At 39.2% G+C, this 22,932-nt stretch overlaps 1 protein-coding gene across 1 annotated transcript; it reads left to right on the plus strand.

Moving 5' to 3' along the window:
• The first annotated feature begins 1,834 nt into the window (after positions 1-1,834).
• On the plus strand, positions 1,835-22,804 carry FBXO15 (F-box protein 15). The gene is made up of 9 exons (XM_083357345.1): positions 1,835-2,264; positions 5,933-6,037; positions 6,825-7,070; positions 8,342-8,551; positions 13,580-13,709; positions 16,280-16,359; positions 18,684-18,829; positions 21,346-21,470; positions 22,015-22,804. The coding sequence occupies exons 1-9, from the start codon at positions 2,179-2,181 to the stop codon at positions 22,282-22,284; spliced, it is 1,398 nt and encodes a 465-aa protein (XP_083213471.1). The 5' UTR covers positions 1,835-2,178; the 3' UTR covers positions 22,285-22,804.
• Positions 22,805-22,932: the final 128 nt, after the last annotated feature.

Genomic DNA, 22,932 nt, shown 5'->3' on the forward strand with positions numbered 1-22,932 from the left:
TTCAACTCCCAGAATTCCTGAGCCAGCCAAGCCGACTGCCAGGAATTCTGGGAGTTGAAGTCCATGAGTCATAAAAGAGCCGAGGTTGCCTACCCCCGTAACCAGAAGCACTCTGGCTTTAGCGGCACAAACCCTCAGAATTAACTGGAAAATCTGGAGAGTGAGACAAGGCAGCGTCTAAATTTAATAAAGAAAATCACGTGCGCTCCTTCCCATTTGGCCTGCTCGCCCCGCCCCTTGTCCACAGGGCCAAAGGGAAGCCGGGAAAACGGAGCGGCTGGAGACAAAGCGCGTCTGGGCGTTTGACAGAAAGTTTGGGCTTGGGATTCTCGAACCCCCCCCCTACCCCCCCCCACCCCCCGGAGACCAAGAGCGCTTTCGACCTGAGGCTTCCAAAGCTACCACCCCGAGGCCCGTCTCTATGGCAACCGGACGCGGTTGGATTCTGAGGCAGCACAGCGTTGGCTTCCTGCGCTCTTCGATTGAGGCCGAAGCTCGGCGGGGAATTGGCGTTCCCTCGCCGTCGCCTCTCTTTATCCTCCCCGCCGGGAATAGTTCCCTGGCGGTCAGCTCTTCAGCGGGAGACCGGTAACCCGAATTCGCTTGCTTCGAGGGATGGCGGGTCTCCTCGGACAAAGCCGCGTCTTTCGGCGGCCGAGGTGAAGAGCAGCCTGCAGCTGCTCCGGTTGCCTCCCGGTCCCGGTTTCCCCTCGCCGCCAACTTGCCCATGTGTCCTGGGCCCGTGTTAAGAGACTTCCACGGTCTCTGCCGGTGGGGAAAACCGAAAGATTCCCGCCTTAATTCTTGACGCCCCGGTGGTGCCCTTCATCTCTGAAGTTTCTGCTTCTGGCTAGTTTTAAACCGGTAGATTGCTATGATGCCGGGTTTCGTTCATGGCTTTCTTCCTTTATTGGTTCTTTTAAGGAAAGAAAATATCTGATGGAGTTATTATTATTATTATTATTATTATTATTATTAGTATTAGTATTAGTATTAGTATTAGTATTATTTGTATTTGCCACAGGGCTGGCTACTCTAGGTGGTTCACAACCATAAAAAAGCAAAAGAATACAAAGGAAGTTTAAACCAAGTAAAATAATAGAACAATAAAAAAACAAGGAAATATAAAAAGAAAAATACATCAATATGATTACTAAAAAAAAAAAGATGGGTTAGTGGGGAGCAGAGAAGGGGGGGGAAATGAGCCGAATTAGCTCATTTGGTTATATTTCTTACCTGGTTTACATTTGATTTTTTGAAAATGAAGGATAAATTCTTGAATAAGGTTTAAATAACTTGTGCCATTTTAAAAGTATAAATCATTATTAAAATGTAGACAACTGTACAAGGGTCAACAGATATCAGCACTGTTTGAAATGTAAATTAAAAAGTTAACCATGTAGTAAATAAGAAATTTATCCTGATTTAATTAAATTGCTCATGTCTTAAATGTTAAGTTTATGCTAAGACAAACCCGAATTTGGGTCGTGGCACAATTGGATTCATATGTGGTTATTCATTAATCATGGTTATTTTAGCTATGGTTGAACTGCATACAAGTAGTCCTCAACTTGGGACCACTCCACTGTTGTAAGGACTACCTCTATGCAGTTCAACCATAGCTAAATACTGTTGTAAGTCAGGTTGGATCAGATGTTTACAACAATTTTTACAGCATTAAGCAAATTACCAGGCTGGCTAAGCGAATCCAGCTTTCTGTGTGGGCATTTTGTTAATACCATACCACTATATTCAAAATTATATTGTTACTCAGAATTGCTCAATAGTGAAATGAGTAGCATATAAATTTAATAAATAAATATATTGTTTAACGTAATGAGGCTCCAGTTTTATGTATTTTGTGTTGCTTAAATGAGCAATGTTGTTTTGTATAAGGGACTGTTATATTCTCTTGGTTTTTCCTTTATTCACTTTTAAAAGCAATGTAACATGTAAAATTAATAATTATCCACCATTTATAATTTCCTAGGAAAAGCTTGACTAGGTTATTGGTAAAGGAAGAGGGTTCCTGTTGTAAAATAATTAGGTCTTTCAAATGTGCAGTGGCCTACCAATATTTTTTCAAAGCATAGTAAGTATTCATACAGTACTTGAGACGGAATAGTTTTAAGATTAAGTATTTGTTTTTTTAGTGCTGAGTCAGAATACTCATCAATAATGAAGCTTTCTAAAATGAAAGAGATACGCAGTTGTTGGCAATTTGGGAAGTCTAATATGTCAAAATCCGTAATACATTTTGACAGGTAAGATGCATTTTACTTTATAGCAGTAACTGAAAAACATTCACTCAGATATGTAAATCTCATTGGTTGTATTCTTACATAAAAGTAAACCAAGATATAATTATCATAACCTTGATGGTCTGGTTGTGCATAACATTAAGCCATGCTGATTGAATTTATATATTGACCAAATTTCACTATACATATATAATGCAAATATTCATATAATACTGCATTATATAAACAAGTTCTGGCTAAACATCATCAAGATTCTTGCTTCAAATATTTCAAGCCAGAATCAAATATTTTATGCCACTAAAGAAGCCTAAAGCCATGAACAGAAAAATATTCTGCATTTTGAAATTATTCTGAAACATCACTGCAATTGTTCATATTGCTATATGAAAAGTGTGATATAATTTCCCATTTTCTATCAAATAATGGTCCTAAAAGAATATTTCAATTCTACTAGCTATATTATTATTTATATTACATCCTATTAATTACAAGTGATAATCTTCCTTTGGATATTTTACCTTTTTTCAAGGTAGAAGATTCTATTTTTGATGAAATTTGAATGATTGTAGCCGATTTAAACTGATAGCTTGTCCCATAAACAATACTGATTCAATCCAAAGGAAGATTATCACTTGTAATTAATAGGATGTAATATAAATAATAATATAGCAATATGAACAATTGCAGTGATGTTTCAGAATAATTTCAAAACATCTCAACATCCAACATCTCTACCCCTTTCATGGACAGACCATTATCTCCTATGGCTGGGCCTCCGTCATGCCACTCCCCGCTGCTGGGATGCGGAACCGACCAGGTGGTTACGCCCCAGGCGCCTGATGGACCCAGATAGGTTCCAGACGGCGCTTGGACTGATTCCTTCCTCCCTTTCCCACAGCCCGGTCGAGACCTTAGTTGATGCCTGGCAACGGGTGGCTTCCGAGGCTCTCGACTGTGTTGTGCCTTTGCGGCCTCTGACCCGGCGCAGATCCCGGCTCGCTCCTTGGTTCTCCGCGGACCTGCGGGAGATGAAGCGCCGGAGAAGGGGCCTAGAGAGCATTTGGAGGTCCAGTCGGTCTGAGTCTGACCGAACACAGTTAAGATCCTTTTTTAGATCTTATCTTGTGGCAATGGAGGTGGTGAAGCGTGCTTACTTCGCCACCCTCATTGCATCCGCAGATAACCGCCTGGCCGCCCTGTTTAGGGTGACCCGTTCCATTTTAAATCAGGGGACGGGAGAGGACCCCTTGCAGGGATGGGCCGAGGAGTTTAGTGAGTATCTGGTGGATAAAATCACTCAGATTCGGGCTGGCTTGGACTCCGACTGGGCAGTGTCTGACGAAGGGGAAACGATGGGTTTGGGAATATTTGGGAAGAGTTTGATCTTGTGACTCCGGATGAAGTGGACAGGATCATGGGGAAATTAAGTGCCGCCACGTGTTTGTTGGACCCGTGTCCCTCTTGGTTGGTTTATGCGGCCCAGGAGGTTACACGAGGCTGGCTCCTGGCAGCTATAAATGCTTCCTTGAGTGAGGGGTGCTTCCCTGCCGCCTTGAAGGAGGCGGTGGTGAGGCCCCTCCTCAAGAAACCTGCCTTGGATCCAGCTATTCTAAACAACTCGTCCTGTCTCCAACCTTCGCTTTCTTGCGAAGGTTGTTGAGAGTGTGGTGGCACGGCAGCTCCCTTTGGTCCTGGAGGAAACTGAGTATCTGGATCCATACCAATCGGGTTTCAGGCCCGGGTACAGCACGGAGACGGCATTGGTCGTACTGGTGGATGATCTCTGGCGGGCCCGAGACAGGGGTTATTCCTCTGTCCTGGTCCTTTTAGATCTCTCAGCGGCTTTTGATACCATCGACCATGGTATCTTGCTGCGACATCTGGCGGGGTTGGGAGTGGGAGGCACCGTTTTACGGTGGTTCTCCTCCTACCTCTTGGGCCGTTCGCAGACGGTGTTGACAGGAGGGCAGAGGTCAGCCCCTAGGCCCCTTAGTTATGGGGTGCCTCAGGGGTCGGTACTCTCGCCTCTCCTGTTCAACATCTATATGAAGCCGCTGGGTGAGATCATCCGTGGTTTCAGGATGAGGTATCATCAATATGCCGATGATACCCAGCTCTTTATCTCCACCCCGAACCAAGCCAGTGATGCCCTCGATGTGATGTCCCATTGCCTGGAAGTGGTACGGATTTGGATGGGGAAGAACAGGCTCCAGCTCAACCCGGCCAAGACTGAGTGGCTTTACGTACCGGCATCTCGTCTTGTCCAAGAGGTTCCATCTTTGGTTATGGGGGGAGAGGTGTTGCCTCCGGTTGATAGGGCGCGCAATTTAGGCGTCCTCCTGGATTCACGACTCAGTTTTGAAGATCATATTGGAGTCGTGGCCAGAGGGGCATTCGCCCAGGTTCGCCTGGTGCGCCAGTTGCGCTCCTATCTGGACCGAGATGCCCTACGTACGGTCACTCATGCACTTGTTACCTCTCGGATAGATTACTGCAATGCTCTCTACATGGGGCTGCCCTTGAAGACCACCCGGAGGCTCCAGCTGGTGCAGAATGCGGCCGCATGGGTTGTGATGGGAGCATCCCGATACTCCCATATTACACCCCTCCTGCGTGAGCTGCATTGGCTACCGGTTGTCTTCCGGGCGAGATTTAAGGTGCTGGTACTTACCTTTAAAGCCCTACATGGCTTAGGCCCGGGATATCTGCAGGACCGTCTGCTGCCGGGGACGACTTCCCATCGCCCAGTGCGCTCACACAGAGAGGGCCTCCTCAGGGTGCCGTCGGACAGACAATGTCGGCTGGCGACCCCCAGGGGGAGGGCCTTCTCTGTGGGAGCGCCAGCCCTTTGGAATCAACTCCCCCTTGAGCTTCGGATGGCCCCAGACTTCCGGTCCTTTCGCCGCGACCTCAAGACGTTCCTCTTCCATCAGGCTGACCTGGATTGATGATGGGTTTCTAAAAGTTTTAATTTTTAACTGTGTAATTAATATTTGGGGCTATTTAATTTTTTTCTTAACTTTTGTACTGTTGGTTTTTTATTGTTGTTAGCCGCCCTGAGTCCTCTGGGAGATAGGGCGGCATATAAGTCCCATAATAAATAAATAAATAAAAATGCAGAATATTTTTCTGTTCATGGCTTTACGCTTCTTTAGTGGCATAAAATATTTGATTCTGGCTTGAAATATTTGAAGCAAGCATCTTGATGTTTAGCTAGAAGTAAACAAGTGTACTTGTTTATATAATGCAGTATTATATGAATATTTGCATTATATATGTATAGTGAAATTTGGTCAGGAGGTCTCATATGCAGTGTTTTCCAAGGATCTAACAACTGTTTTTATTTATTCTTACAATAATTGTTAAAATATCATTCAATAATCTTTGTACAAAGTCTTTTTTGGTACAATCTGCTGTAGCTGAAAGGCCCTTTAGATGGATGATTCAAGATTACATGTTGTAATTTATATCAAATGAGCATAAGAAGTTTTCTGCTTTGAAGAACTATTTTCTGCAGGTTACATTTGTGGGTGACCTAGTGACTTTTCAGATTTTTAGTTTGGTTTAAAGAAGTTGTAATGTGAATTTCTAGTTTTATTTGTAAATTGCATTCCTTAAAACACAATTGCTGGCTGTAATTTTTGCTCAAATTACCCCATTGTTTTCTCCAGGATACCATCAGAAATACTTCTGAAAATATTCTCCTACTTAGATATTGCATCTCTACTGTGTATTGGCTGTGTGAACAAACGTTTTTATCATCTGTCCAATGACAAGTAAGGAATAGCATGAGTCATGGCTACTATATAACAGTAGTCAGTATAATATAAATTATTAAAATCTTTGAAATCTGTATCAGCGAAAAAGAAACGGTTTCACTGTTTCAGTACAGAGTAGTGAAGAAGAATATGTAGCTCAAGACATTACCCAATCAAGTTGTCTAAATGTTTATATGAGACAATTTGATTGGATAATGTCTTAAATTATATATTCTATCTCAGACACTGCAGTGAGAAGCATTTTGATTAAAAATGATACTGTAAATACAACAACATATGCATGTGAAGTTCTGTAGTTATTGTATATATGTTAATAGTCTTTTTACAAACATAATTTATATTAAGCACTATTGATGCTAATTTTTGATGATCAATAATTTTATTTTCACTAAGACAAGTTTTTGTAGTTATGAAATGAGATTTACTTTTTAAAGCATAAAGAGGGCTTACTATATTGATTTTTTGCTAGAAAAAGATGATAGGATAAAATTGATTAGGTAATATAACATTCTTTGTTTGGCAATTATTTAATTTTTCAGCACTAACTAAAGCTACATAAGAAGTTGAAATTATGAAATTGGCTATACTTGTAATAGTGCTGGCTCATTATTATTAGTGGAATTATTGCCATTGGATTCATTAAAACATGGATTTGTAAAGCGGCATAGTGGTAAATGTTTAAGAAACTTAATATATTCTTAATATATCTTAATTTTTAAGTTTTGTTATCTCATGGTTTTGATAACTGTCATAGTATTTGTATTTGTATGTGTGTTTTCAATAGTATTGTCTGGTTCAAAATATACTCTAAGTCTTTTCTACCTAAAAGAAAAAAATGGAGAACTAAATCTGTCCAGGAAAAAGACAGCACATCTCTGAGCTTTCCAGAATTGCAAGATTCCAAGTCAACGTGCTGGAAAAGAGAGTACTTTAAGAAAAAAATAGCTGCTCAAAGATCCAGTGTAATTCAGCTTCTTAAGCCAATAAACACTTACACTGGTCTTCCACTTAAAACCAAAGAAGCTATCAAGTAAGCAGTATTAATAAAATAAGATTTTAATAAAATATTACATTTATTTCACTTATAAATTTCTGTTAATTGGGGGAACACATGGAAGTTCTTTATTTCTGGTTAATATTTAGTTGTAAGATAAGAAGTACAAATTCATAAAGTTGATGAGGGTAGAGGTTCGTTCTCCGAGCTTGTGGGTTGGTTTCCAAACATTTTGTTACCAGGTTAGGTGACATCTTCAGTGAGGTGTAAGGGATGTCAGTGTTAATGTTGTTCTGTTCATATGGGTTTTGTCAATAGATTTTGTCAGATGTGGGTGTGTCAGGTGAGGGTTTTGTAATGGGTCAGGTGTGAGTCATTAGAGTTTTGTGATGGTTGTGATGGGGGTTACCTCAGGTGAGGGTCATTGGGAGGTAAAGTGCTGGTTGGGTGGGCTTGTGTGGGTTGGTTGAGGGCTGGTGCTGTTTCTGGTTTGCTGTGCGGTTGATTTGGATTCTGAGGGGTTTGCAGGCTAATTGCAGGTCAATGTCTCTGATGGAATTGCTTGTGGAGTGCCAGGCTTTGATGAACTCAAGAATGGTAGTGTGGTAGTGGTAGTGGTAGTGTGGTAGTGTTTTCCGATGATTTTTGTGTTGCTCCAATTGAACTGGTGCTGTTTGGTGTCGATGTAGGCAGAGATTAAGTATTTGGGATCATGGCGTTTGACTGCCAGCCCGTGTTTGTGGATCCTGGTTTTTAATTGAGGTGATGTTTGTCCCAGGTAGAATTGGTTGCAATTGTTATAGTTGATTTTGTAGATTACATTGTTACTTTTCATCCTTCTGAATCTTGTCTTTGGTTCTGGATAAGATCCATTACAAGACCCTCACTTGACACACCCACACCTGACTTTATCACAAAACCTACTGACCACATGAAGCCCTTATAAACAGAAGAACACTGACAGTGACAGCCCCTAAACTTCGCTGTAGATGTTACCTAGCCTGGTAATGAAACATTTGGAAACGAATCCACAAACTCTCAGAACAAACCTTCACCCTCATCCTAAACCTGAGCTATAGATATTCGCCACTATCATAAAGTTGAATAATATTGTTGGTTAGATATATATAAATCTTGTTGAAGAGAGACTATCTTGGTGGGGAAACGATTTTTTTAAAAAAAATCCGAAACATGTCCTTGGAATTTCCTAGCACAGTGTGGTAATTGTTAAACATTTGGATAAGCTATTTCCTTATTAAAGGGATGGCGTAAAGCCTTCAGCACTTCTTTTGCCTTTCCAATCACAGAATCTCTGGACTGAGATGGGTAATCGTATTAAAGGATCACAATGAAAAGGAACATGAAATGGATCAGGCTGACATTTCTTTTAATGAAACAACTGTTACTGTATATTGGTATAATAATAAATGGCCTCCCTTAGATACCTTGTCAACTTTGCAGTTATTTGGAGTGACCCCAGTACTTCTGGGTGAGGATAAAGTGCACAATAGTAATGGGTAAGTTAATTTAATCACTTTTTAAGTTGTATCTTTGTGAGTATAATTTTAATTTATTGTAGTATGCTGTAGATCCATTTATGAACAATATAATAATAAAAGTAGCGATCAGATTGGAAATCAGTGGAATGCTATTGCAGACTGTTTAATATGATTATTAGTTTTAACTAGGGCAGAAAGAGAGCAAGCAAAATAATGTGCATGTGCAGCTTCATATGGCAGAAGTATGATGATTCCTTCTGTATCTAAGGAAGTATTTGTTGTGTTGTGGGTTCTGGAGAGTAGGAAGGATGCCAGTCTGATGAATACAGCATAACAGCTCTTTATTAGGTGGAAGTGACCGTACTGGGGAATAGGGGCTACCTGCACTCTATATACCTGGCCAGTACCTGGCCAGGTACACAGCCAACCAATCGAATTGAACCTCTGTTTCCCGCCAAAACTGCTTCCCGCCAAAACAGTTAAAGTTCAACGCCTCCTGGTGGTGACTCTTATACAAGTGCTTTAGGTGTTACTAAAAAGTCTAATACATAACACCCCTTCCCCCTTAAGGATGAAACAATATACATATACAACGAACTTACATTCATGACAACCAATCTTCCCAATGGACCTAGGCATCCGGCTTCCCTTATTTGCTCACATAGTCAGTGAGGTATGTGGGTGGCCTATGGGGGCAAGATGAACGTCTTAGAGTTTCTTCCCCCTTGTGGGCTGGCGCCTTACTCGGCGTATCCTGGACATCCAAGTTCTCCTGAACTGGAGAGTCAGCAGGTAAGCTCTGGCTGACCATTTCTGGTAGACCCACCCCATAGTCAGATCCTGTGGCAGGGTTAGCCCAACGGTCCTGGGAGGTTTGCTGTCCTGGTTTATCGGGGTTCTCCCGATGCAGTTCTGTGTCAACATGATCCTCCTCGGGTTCGGACGCGGTTGTTTGTTGGTGGTGCTGGTAGGGGGGATGTGAGCTAGCTTGTGTGCCATCTTGAAAACTCAATAAGGGGTAATTCTCCCCGTGGTCGCTTGGTGACTGATGTGCAGATAATTCATGCCTCCTTAAAAAATACACTTGGAATTCCGGGCCTGGACTTTTATCCTGCCACCCTGTGAATACCCAAGACTGAATTCTGCTCAGGATTTTGTCTGAGGCTGTCTCAACTGCAGTGTCCCTTGTATGGAGAGGGCATTCCGGTAGCTCTTGGATTGCCAGTATCTGTGCAGCGGGCACCGGATCTGGTTCTATGTTTGCTAGGGGTAGCCTACTTAACCCATCTGCATGGCCCATTTCTTTCCCTGGCTTATGAATCAGTTTAAAATTGTAAGCCGATAAGAATATGGACCATCTGAGCATCCTTGGGGTTTGTATTTGTGGGGTTTGTTTGTCAGTGGTGAATAAGCCTAATAGAGGCTTGTGGTCCGTAAACACTGTGAATTCCCTACCATACAGATAGTCATGGAATTTTTTGACCCCAGCCACTATTGCCAGGGCTTCCTTGTCTATCTGTGCATAGTTCCTCTCTGCCCCTGACAAGGTTCTAGAGTAGTAGGCTATGGGAACCTGTGTACCATTTTCCTCCAGATGGCTTAGCACTGCTCCCACTCCATATGGTGAAGCATCGCAAGCAATGCAGATAGGCTTCATTTCAATGAAATGGGTGACTGTGGACTTGTTGGACAGTAGAGCCTTTAGGTCCTGGAAGCTTTTGTCATGGACATTGGTCCATTTCCATGCAGCTTTTTTATCCAGGAGCCTATGCAGGGGTTCAGCTATGGCTGCTTTGTGGGGTAGGAAGGAGTGGTAAAAGTTTAATAATGTCAGAAAGGCTTGCAGTTCAGCCTTGTTTCTGGGAGCGGGGGTCATCTTAATTGCCTTCACTTTTGATTCTGCGGGGTGAATCCCCCTTGCATTGATTCTGAACCCCAAAAATTCTGTGGATGCAACCCCTGTGCTGCATTTGTCTCTTTTTAGCTTGAGATCTGCAGAGCGAAGCCTCTTTAAAACTGCCTTAAGTCTGTCTGCTAACACTTCCTCTGTTTCTCCTGCAATGAGGATATCGTCAAAACAAGGGCATACACCTTAAGTGTTGGCTCCATTACCTCTTGAAAAATTCCTGGTGCTACACTTACGCCAAACTGCAGGCGGTTAACTCTGAAGGCTCCCTTATGAGTTACAATTGTTTGTGCTGCTACTGTCTCCATGGTGACTGGCAGCTGCTGGTACGCCTGCGCGAGGTCCAGTTTAGCAAAGATGGTGCCGCCTTGGAGGGAAGCGAGAACGTGGCTGACTGTTGGGACTGGGTAAGTGTGCTGGTTTAGGGCCTTATTTAGGGTGCATTTATAATCCGCGCAGATACGGATCTCCCCGTTAACTTTGAGGGGGGTGACTATCGGGGTATCCCACTCTCCCCTGTCTGCCGGCTGCAGGACCCCCTGTTCTACTAGTTTGTCTAGCTCTTTTTCTATTTTGTGTTTGAGTGCGAAGGGGACTCTCCTGGGTTTAATTCTAATGGGTAAGACACTGGGGTTTAATTTAAATGAAATGGGGCCCTGTGTACCTTCCCAGCTTACTATCGAATACGTCTGCAAACTCTTTGCAGACAGATTCGATGTTGTTTCCCTGCATTCTGTGGATGCCAGATATCATAGTGCCCAGTGTCTCAAACCAGTCCAACCCGACTAAACTGGTTCTACGGCCTTCAACTATGATAACATCCAAGTGCCCCTGAAACCTCTTAAACTGCACAGAAAGGGTGGCCTCCCCCTTAACTTTTACTGGAGCATTTTGGAAATCGGTTAACATGATACTGGAGGGCCTCAATTTAACCCACTGCTTGCTCCGGCCGCAAACAAGTTTAAATGTCTCGTCGGAAATAATCGAGACTGCAGAGCCGGAGTCTAGCTCCATTTTACAAGGAATGCCTTGTAAATGGAATTCAAATTTTAGTTTGGGTTTAAGCGGCAGGCGGGCCCTGGTTCAGCCGATGGCCCTCCGGCTTTCAAAAAACTCCATGCTTGTCGAGCTCCGGGACCCGGTACTTTTCCACGAGTTTTCTGACTATCGCTTGGGTAGGCCTTCTCGGAAACAGCTACGGCAGACCACTGCGATGTGGCCCAATTTTCTGCAGGCCTGACACGTGGCCGATCGGAACTTGCAGCTCACACACGCATGGTTGCCTCTGCAGCCTCTGTATTTCAGGGAGGGAGCTGCCTTCTGCTGGCTCTCCCTGTGCTCACATTGTCGATCCCGTTGTTCCATTTTTCGCTGGATCTGGTCGATGTTGGTTTCTTCCTTGTCTGTGTGCTCGCCGTACGTAGCGCCTTCATAGTGTATTGCTTCCTCTGGGCTGCTGGGCAGGGGAGTCTGTACCGCCTCTGGCCGCCTCGTCGGCCAAGATCTCATCTTGAGTGTCTTGGAGAGTTATATCTGGCATTGTGAAAAGCCTCTGTTGCAGTTGCTTGTCTCTTAGGCTGCACACAAGCCTGTCCTGTAGTCTCTCGTCCAGGTTGGAAAACTTGCAGAGGCGGGCGGCCTGTCACAAGGCCGCAATGAACTCCAACACAGATTCGCCCGGCTGTTGTACCCTCTGGTCAAAACGGAACCGCCAGGTCAGCTTGGACTTTCGGGGTGTGAAATGCCCGTTCAGCTTTTGCGTGATGTCTCTGTATGAGACGGTTTCGATCGGTGTCGGTGCGAATAGGCTTTCGGCCAAATTGAATGTGGCAGGCCCGCTTATGCAAAGCAAGGTTGCCGCTTTTAGACCGTCCTCAGCGATTTGGTTCGCCCCGAGATAGTTCTCAACTTGCCCCAGGTGTGATGGCCACCATTCGGGATGGCGGATGTTGAATTCTCTGGGCTGGCCGACCTTTGGCATCTTCTTCCTCTTGTTCTTGGATCCTGCTCCACCGACTCAGACGGTTAGTTCTGAGTATGTGAGGCAGCTAGCGTGGTGACTAGCCGGCTGTAGAAGGGGGGGAAAGAAGCTGTCCCCTCGTGAATTCAGCTCTTTAAAGCAAAGCAGGATCCCATCCTCGTCGCCATTGTTGTGTTGTGGGTTCTGGAGAGTAGGAAGGACGCCAGTCTGATGAGTACAGCATAACAGCTCTTTATTAGGTGGAAGTGACTGTACTGAGGAATAGGGGCTACCTGTACTCTTTATATAGCTGGCCAGTACCTGGCCAGGTACACAGCCAACCAATCGGATTGAATGTCTGTTTCCCGCCGAAACTGCTTCCCGCCAAAACAGTTACAGTTCAGCGCCTCCTGGTGGTGACTCTTATACAAGTGCTTTAGGTGTTCCTAAATAGTCTAAAACATAACAGTATTATTAATGATCAATTTCTTTATGTTTGTCTGTTTCTTTGTGCTCTCTGAGCTTCGTTATTTTTTGGAAGACTTTTCATTAGCTGTAATATCATCAACACTAGAATGTCTTCTGGCCCTGATGAAGTTACCTAGTTGGGTAATGAAACAATTAAACAATTAAAGAAAACAAACTCAGCACCAAAGACTCCATAGTTCAACCCTGAGCTACAAATATTGTCTTCAATTGATTCTGTATGTTTCTTGTCTTACTATTGAAAATATTTATATAGATGTGAAAGACACCTTAAATTACAAGAAAGTTGATTTCCCTTCCATAATAGTCCCATGATAAAAAGATATTTGGGAGAGGGGGATTGGAGAAGGGGTTGGTTGGATTAACAATGAGGAGAATAGTTCCAGTGTATCCTCAGCCTCAGAAGATCTCAGGCTGATTATGGAGCAATTACTCTCTCTCAGCCCAACATATCACCTAAGATGGTTGTGTTAGAAAAAAAATGCTATGTATGTCACCTTGAATGGTATGAAAGTGGAATGTAAATAAATAAATATATAGTGCTGGTCTTATAATCTGATAGAAAAACAACAGACTTGCAACTGCTTTTAGTTTACGTTATTGCTAGTAATTGCACATTGAAAAGTTGAAATTTTTTTGAAGTTCAATCACTGACAGTGGACATTTGTGTTTAACTGATTCAATATCCCTGAAGCCCATGGCAACGGTCTTTAGTTTCTGAATACAAGTTGGCTAACTTGACTGAAAATGCAAAAATGATTGGTTGTGATCCACTTGTTGAACTCTACCATTTTGACCAAGGGTTCATGCTGGGACTTTGGAAGGTAAGTTTGTTTTTTTTAATATACAACTTTTTTTTGGAGATATTTATTTTTATTGCTTATGCACAGTAATCAAAATTGGTATGTTAATGTAGCTAATAATGTACATCAGAACTGTTTGTGCTAATATTTACTGAGTTGTTCTATTTTTTAAAACTATCATGAGCCTAATTATTTAATTTTGCTAATTATTAATGATTTAATTGTTTATTCCTTGAAAGAGTTTATATACATTTGTTGACTAGTTTAAGTAAGGGAGCCATGTTGTGTATGTCTCCTCCAATGAAGCTAAAGGGGTAAGGATCTGGACATGTACCTTCTCTGTGTCTTGCCACAAATGGTAATACAATTTCTGTTAACTTTTAAAAAGTAAAATCAGTCCTCATTTGATGGGTCTTTGGACATAACTTTCAGGGGTGCTATTGCCATACATTTATTGGGTTTGTGTTTTCTGGTGTTTAATGCGGCTGTGCTGTAATTGGTATGGGATAGAAATTATGTAAAATAAACATTGAGATTACTATGGATTGATTAGTTTACATCTGAGTAAACTTCTATTCTGGAGATAATTATTGATTGATTGAATATTCCTGCTTCTATGTTTCTTTTATTTTTCAGCCTCTTATGAATAGGGATGAAATTCTTCTACAAATCAGAATAAATGCAAAACAGACTTCTGATACTTTTTCAGCTAAAAAGATTTTTTCATTTGTGGTCCAAGGCCAATATTACATCATGTCAAATATAAAACAATGATATAAAATAAACTTGGAAAGTAAAAGTCATAATAGTTACTACAATTAGGAAGACACAAGATGATTTGTACCAAGTCTAGCTTTTATTAAAAATATAGAAAACATTGAAAATTTGATAGCCTAAGCCCTAAGAGAAAACAATGTACTGCTCAGCTGAACAATTAACATTTAATAATTGGGGTTATGAGTTTTGTCTTCTATTTGTTGCTTTGAAGGCATTATTGCTGTACATATGAAAATGGTTCAATTTCTGTATCAGAACACATAGAAGTGCATTTTCATAGGAGATACTGATCTACTAGCTGTTTCCTTTATAAGTAATTTACTAATTCTAGCCAAGTTTATGTACTTATTATATGTTTTATTGTGAGCCGCCCTGAGTCCTTCAGGAGATAGGGCGGGATATAAATCCCATCAATAAATAAATAAATAAATAAATAAGTTAAGATATGTGAGGAATGGAGCAGAGGAAAATAATAACTGAACTGTAATGGGAGTAGAAATGTGATGAAATAGAGTATGTTGTATTAAATTATCTGAGTAATTGATAATATACTGATAAATGTAACATTATATATGGACACGTCTATATTTTTGGTCCAGGAGCAACACTGCAATACAGAGGCAATCTTAAATTATTGTTTATATTTAAAATACATAAAGTTGCTCATCTCTCTTGTTGTTGCTTTGCAGTTATAGAATAATGAACACAACTTCCTATTGTTTAGTGAGATTTAAATTAAAAGAGAGGTAGGAAATTACCACACAAACTGGCATTTATCATTCTGATTTTTCTTTATGGGTAGTGATTAATGACTTAAAATGGTTTCTGTTTCTCCTTCATAGGCTTTTTCTTTTCAGATTCAGGCAAAACCCGCGTTTTGAGGTGATTTTAGAAAATATTTTTCATTAGTTCAAAATCATATATGTTATATTTCAGATGTAGGCATCCACAAAGCTCTGACTCTTATCTGTTAGTTTTCAGCTTTGATTTGCTTGTATTTCTGTGATTGCTCCACCAAAAATAAAAATTTGGCATTTTATATAAAATGCAGTCAGGAGGGGTAATATTTGATTTAGTGATGAATGAGCTAGTCCCTCTCAAAATCTTGGATTTCTAGTAAGATTTTATATCAGTGTAAGGAATATCTTTAGTTAAGCAAATTCTCCATGCCATTATCTTGTCCAATCTTGTCGAATAGTCTCTCAGCTCTATGAGCTAACTGATTTATTTAATGGAAATATTTAGTTAGTACATTCATTCCTACCTCAACCATGATATTTGGCTCTACTGCATTCAGGAAGAGGAATTATCATCCCTGACTAAAATGTGGAATAGGTAATTCCTGGAAAAAGTTGCACTTCCAGTTCCACACAACAACTTAAATAATTTATATAGGTGAATAGCTCAAAAGTCCTTCCACCTGTTTCAACTGATGAAACAGTTACTGTAAACTGTATTGCTGAAAATTTCATTGAATCCTTATGGAAATTCTGAGCAACAAAGTCTCACTTTTCCAAATCTCTGTACACTCCAGGTTCAAGTGTGATTGATTATCTACAGGATAACTTGGAACTAGGATGGCTTATTTTTGGAACTTTGTTTTTGATCATTAAACAAAATGAGGTAGCCTCTGCAAACTCTTACTTTAATACTGTAATCGTATAATTTAAAAACTTCAGAAATGGATTGTGATCACACAAGAACAAAAAGATGCCTTTATGTTGTTGTCTTAAATGGATTTTGCTTGTCAAAGACCTTTCAGAAAGGCAAAGACTTTAATCCTGAAATATATGCCATTTGTAATTATTTCATAGAAAGGTGAGATTGCTTTTGTTATGGCAAGTCTTCATTACCACCAGCTCATTGAAAGAAGCACTTTTGGTTCTGCTACAGTGTAAGTACTGATTTTAGTTGTTTTAACAAAGATGCAGTTAATATCAAGGAAGCAATCTTTCAGAGTCTCACTATCACTGTTACTGTTTGTCATTGTACTGTCATTGTACTTCTGTCAACAATACTCAATAAGTCAGGCCATAGATATCAAACATCAAAAACAGCTTCCAGGCTATTTCACCCCCTTTACATGGATAATTTGAACACGAAGAGTTGGGACGAACACAATCACTACAAATACCTGGGCATCCTTTAAGCTGACTTCACCAAGCACACTGATATTAAGATTAGAAGTGAATCCATCATGAAAGGGAAGAAAAGTTAAACTCAATAGAGAAAATACCATTGAGGCAATTAGCATCTGGGCAATTCCAGTCATTAGATACGCCGCTAGAATAGTGACTAGGCTCAAGCAGAACTAAAAGCCCTGTACAGTAAGACCAGGAAAAAAAAATGACAATGAATCATGCCCTTCATCCACACAGCAGTGTGGACAGGCTCTACTAGGGAAATAGAAATGTTCTAAATATAGCAGATAGCTGAAGAAGGAAAAAAGAGCATTGAAAGAGTATCTGAAGGACAGTAAAGAAGATGCACGGACACTAATACAACAGGAAGGCTTACTGAGTACTGGAGAGGTGAAATTGGCTTACATGAAAGACCAGAAGAGACATGGCAAGACAAAATATTACATGGCAAGTACCGTATTTTTCGGACCATAAGACGCACCTGACCATAAGACACACCCAGTTTTTAGAGCAGGAAAACAAGAAAAAAAATATTCTGAACCAAATAGTACCGGTATACTAGGAAGGAAGGAGGGGAGAGAGAGAGAGAAGGAAGGAAGGAAGGAGGGAGGGAGGGAGGAAGGAAGAAAGAAAGAGAGAGATAAAGAAAGAAAGAAAGGAGAGAGAGAGAAAGAAGGAAGAAAGAAAAATAAGGAAGGAAGAAATAAGGAGGATGGAGGGAGCAAGGAAGAGAGAGAGAGAGAGAAAGAAAGAAGGAAGGAAGGGAGAAGGAAGGAAGAGAGAAGGAAGGAAGAAAGAAAGGAGAGAGGGAGGAAGAAAGAGAGAAAGAAAGAAAGAAAGAAAGAAAGAAAGAAAGAAAGAAAAAGAAAGGAAGGTACCGGTAGTTTCTTTTCCCTGAATAGGTTTTCTAAGATGCCGAAGCAATTTCAAACAATTAGCAGTATTATCTTGCAAATGGGAAATCACTTCCAATAAACTTTGCAGAGAAACCTGCAGGGACAACTCCTCACGGCTTTGCTGGGGCAAGTCGCCTATGAGGTTTAGTTTAGCAAAAACTATTTCTTTAGCAGCGAGGTAAAAGAAAGAAAATGTGCGCATGCAGGGAGGGGGAGGCAGTCAGAAGGCATGGTAGGCACGTCCGTATTTCCTCCCCTGCTGACCAATCACAGGGGCAAGGCGGAGAATTCCACGTCTTCATTCAATCATGTCTCTCCAATGGAGCTGATGGACTGCGTTGACTGAATGGGAGACAAGTGTTTTCGCTTACCTTCGGACCATAAGACTCACCTCGTTTTTCCACCCACCTTTGGGAGGGAAAAAGTGTGTCTTATGGTCCGAAAAATACGGTATATTAAAAAAAACTACCAGGCAAAGCAAATAAACAAGATGACCTGACAATGCCTAAGAGCATGAAAGTTGAAGAAAGAGACAGAGGGGTCTAATTCTGGCTGCACTAGATCAAACATTGAGAACAAATGCATACAAAGCCAGAATTGAGAGGATAGCAAATGTTACTTCTGCAAAGAAGCTGAAGAAACAGTGGATCACCTAGTTAGCTGCTTCAAGAAGATTACACAGACTGACTATAAGCAACAGCATGATAAAATAGCAACAAGGACTGGAATATCTGCAAGAAATACCATTTGCCTGAAAGAAAGATCTGGTGGAACCATAAAATAGACAAAGTAATAGAAAATGAAGAAACTAAAGTGCTCTGAGACTTTAGGACTCAAACGAGTACCTGCCACATAACAATTGTCAATAAGAAACACAAAAATCTTATTTTATAAAGAGTTTATATAAGCTGCTTATGCAACCATATGAGATAAGATTGTATAAACAGAATAAGACATTTACAATTTCAGTTAAACATATTAAAAATCCCCCAAAGAGATTCATTTTTATATATTTAATAGTTTAATTGCTAAAGACTACTCAGATGATAATCCAATATAAATTAAAATAACTGAGAGCTGAAATTGGACTGAAAACCTCTCCCCAGGTGCAGTTCATAATATAACATTTTATGTAGTCATTATATACCCTATACATGCAATTTTCTCATTTTTTTCCCCAGGAGACATTATGGAGCCCCTATTAAGGCTATCCCAGATGATATTGACCCTGAATATGGCCTGCATGGCTATCAGTTGCATATTGACTTACAGAGTAGAGGAAATAATTATCTGTGTAACACATTTCGCAGTTTGTTTTGTAAAAAAGGTACTACTTGGACTGCAAATTTGCTAATGTTTATCTGTGGGGGCAGTGCTTTTAAACTATAATTTTCAAAGGAATAACCATGAAATCTCAATAAGTCTCATTAGGTACAGTATTTTTTTAAAAAAACAAATGTTCCTTAGTAGATTTTTCCACTTCAGTATAGAGCACACTTAAATATCTACAGTGGACCAAAAAAGGAAAATATGTTTATTTAATTTTAGTCTCCAGTCTAAAAGTTTACCTGGGGGGCTTACATAATTTTTTTTCCTGAGTTGAAGCTTACAATCTTGAAAGACATGGCATGTAAGAAAATGAAAACAGGAAAATACAATTTTTTAAAACAAAAATTAGTGCTAATTTTGAAGAATTTTCTAATTTCTGTTATTGCAAGCTATGATAGTACAAGCCCTAATCTTTAGGAATATTTATGAAAACATATTTTTGAATGAAGATTATTATCATCATTCAGTTTGACTTCTAAAAGCCTTCTGTGTAGTTGCCCACCAAAGACACTTAAAGTTTTGAGTAGCTACAGTAGAGGAGCACAAAAAAAGAATATGTATTCACACTGAATAAGGGCCGCCGTGGCTCAGTGGGTTAGGATGCTGAGCTTGTCGAGAGGTCGGCAGTTTGGTGGGTCAAATCCCGAGTGCCACGTAACAGAGTGAGTGCCTGTTACTTGTCCCAGCTTCTCCCAACCTAGCAGTTCGAAAACACGTAAAAATGCAAGTAGAAAAATGGGGACCACTACAGTGGGAAGGTAACAGCGTTCCGTGTGCCTTTGGCATCTAGTCATGCCGGCCACATGACCACAGAGACATCCTCAGACAAGCGCTGGCTCTTCGGCTTTGAAACGGAGATAAGCACCGGCCCCTAGAGTCGGAAACGACTAGCACGCATGTGTGGGGGAACCTTTACCTTTACTATTCACACTGAAGTTGATTAATGGCATTTCTTTTATATATATTTAAAAGGTTAGATAAAAACTGATACAAACTAATATAAAATAATAAGAATAAAAAGAAAAATCAAAGTTAAAATGCAAGAAAGGGGAAAAGGTAACATAAGTAGAAAAGAAAGTAAAATATACAAAGTGGCTTTAGATCTTGTTTAGAGCAATTTTAAGTAAAATTATAAATTAATCTCTGACTGAAGTTACAACATGATTTTATTTGTTCTATAATTTGTTTAATAAAACCATAAATCATAAATTCATTTTTGTCTATTATGCAAAAAAAATCCATAAGGGTTTTCCAGTCAGCAATAAATGTAGAATAGTACCGGTATAGTTTCTCTAATCAAAGAATCAATCTGACCTTTTCATCAAGTTCCATCTTTACCAACCATTCCTCCACTGTGGGTAGTTCTGAATCTTTCCATTTTCTGCATACAGTAATCTCACTGCAGTTCTCATGTTCAAAAAATACAGAGCCTGGTTAAAAACCCCGGTCTCAATTGTATATTAATCTTTAAAATTCACTGAATCAGTGTATGTGTTTGAATCCAAAATTTTCTAGCTTTTTCATGTCTATAAATACGATAAAATGTCCCTTCTTGTTCATATTTCCAAGAAAAATTCAAAGTGCCCTTATGTATTCTAGACAATTTCTTTGGTTACATATACCAATGATACATCATTTTATAAAAATTCTCTTTAAGATTATAACAGTGCAAATTACAGTTGTTTCAGCCACACATTTTTCACTATTCGATCTGTATATTATAACCAAAACTTTTAGCCCTCTTTGTTATACGTTTTTTTGCTTGTTCTTCTGTTTAAAATTTAGATAAGTTTACACATTTTAACAATTATACACTCTTCATTTGTACACAATTCTGTTTCAAAATCAGTCTTAGGTTCAAAACCATAAACTTCACCTACAGTTCTAATTACTGTAAATAAGAAAACTGTTAGCAATTATATTCTGCTTCAGTTCTTGATTTCATTATGTATTCCTCTTATCAAAATTCAAACATCTCAACGATAATCTAGCCATTTATATTTGTCTATTTAATTTCTCATCCATAAGATGCTTCCTCTGCTAAAAGTCAAACAAAAGGTATTTTTGGTTACAACCTGGGCTTGATTAATGGTATTTCTTGTAAAATTTGTTCTCCAAAAACATTTGCTCACTGTTCTGTAGATGTCACAAAAGACAGGTAGTACAAAATTGAGAATACTGCAATTAAAATGAAATGGTATTTAAAAAAATCAGTTTGGTAGCCAAAGTAGCCTAAGAATGCTATGTCATATAACAGAATATGGTGGAACTTTATAGTGCTAGTCATTAAGGCATAAAAAATTAAAGTAATGAAAGTGTTACTGCCTTTGATAGTATTGTAATCTCTATTTATTCCATGTTCCAATGGACCATGACTGTAACCTAGGAAATATTCCTCATTCATTTATAGGTAGCATAAATCTTACTGAGACAAGACTTAAAGAATTGACATATTCTTTCAACATACCATTATTGGCCATGACATGATATAATTATGTTTTAATTTACTTTCAGAATATATTAAAAATAGATATCTCAGGCTTTCAGTAATCAGTTACAAAAAGGAAGCTCAACATCTTCCTCTTGATGGAAACATTGGATTGTCTTGGAGGACAGATGCATTTGAAGGCATTATTAAGGTAATTTTAAATAACTGAATAGTTGATTTTACTTATAAAATAAGTTTTTATGTTGCTAGTGTGCTGTATAAAACAGTATTAGTCCTTTATTGTAAATAGATAAATGCAGCTATATAAAAGTTATAGGTCTACAAAATAACCCTAAAAACCAACTATCTCCACATAAAGTTATTTTGAATGCAGTGTTTCTGATATAGAATATATTTCAAATGGATTATGCAAACAAATTTTATGGTATTTGGGGGGAGGGATGTTAATGTAATAGATACCTGTTAAAAATTGTTACTTCTTATTAATCTAGAATATAAGACTTTTACATTTTGACTGTCCTGTATAACCAAGAATTATAATTATAAAGCAAAAATATATCTGTCCTATTCTCTGGTAATTTTGTTACGAAAGATTTTTAAAGCCAATATGATATATTTTATTATTTTCTACACCTGCTAAAGATGTATTTTATGGAAAGGATTTTACATTCTTCATTGGAATGGAAATAACAGACACAAACACTGATTTTCTTTCCTTTTCTGCTGTATTATAGAGTTGTTTCATTATGGATCTGACTCTTCTGGATGATTCACAAAAACCATTTTGGTGTATTAGTGTTCCAGTAGACATGAAATTATCAATCAAAACATCTACTCTTTATCAGTTTCTGGGACCTTGTTATTGTATGAATTATAAGGATTCAACTGGAAAAGTGTACATGGAACTAATATGGATGGAAGAAACAAATGAATACCTTATAGTTAATCTAGTCATTTATTTGAGCACCTCGAAAGTTAATAGTCGTTTTGGCACGAATTACTGATTTTTTTTAGCAGTACTGATTTTCTTAAGAATAATGTTATTATTTGTTATAAATGTCCATTGTACAAAAAAAATCAATTTCCTTGGTTGTGTTTGACTAAAAAGAAGAGCTTTTATTTTGGGGACAGTCTTATAGTTCGATTATTTATATTTGTAAAATAATTTGAGTTCTTTGAATTATTTGTTTGAGAAAATTCCACTTTGCATTATAAACACATTTCACATGTTAGGGAAATTTTCTAGATTTTGAAGCCATATGATGGGAATTAATATGACTGGGTTTATATAAACCAAGTATGCCTATATGTATGCCTGTATATACTGATTTATTCATTTATAGTTTAAAATTAATTGCTGGATAAAATAGCCAGTAACAGTGTCCTTATAGCACACAATTCATGACATGGTTCCCTATGAAAATTTTATTTGGAGAATAATATTGATAGAAAGTTATGAAGCCAAATATAATAAACTTTGAGTGTTATGTATACAGGGAGTATGTTTATGTATAAATCACTCTTCCATGACATTTATTTGTTAGATTTATAGCCTTCCTTTTACACTAGAGTTCAGCTCTTTGTATATTGTGTGATAATAAGGATGGTGGAGACAGACGATAAAACCATAGGGAATCTCACCCTATGTTATA

The sequence above is a fragment of the Vipera ursinii genome, assembly GCF_947247035.1.
Source record: "Vipera ursinii genome assembly, chromosome: 3".
Taxonomy (NCBI): Eukaryota; Metazoa; Chordata; class Lepidosauria; order Squamata; family Viperidae; genus Vipera; species Vipera ursinii.

Bases quoted from the DNA above. Each gene is read 5' to 3' on its own strand.
- FBXO15 (XM_083357345.1), top strand. From the start codon at position 2,179: ATGAAGCTTTCTAAAATGAAAGAGATACGCAGTTGTTGGCAATTTGGG. The intron at 6,038-6,824 runs GTAAGGAATAGC...TGTTTTCAATAG, and splicing joins TATCATCTGTCCAATGACAA to TATTGTCTGGTTCAAAATAT. The intron at 7,071-8,341 runs GTAAGCAGTATT...TTCCAATCACAG, and splicing joins AAAACCAAAGAAGCTATCAA to AATCTCTGGACTGAGATGGG.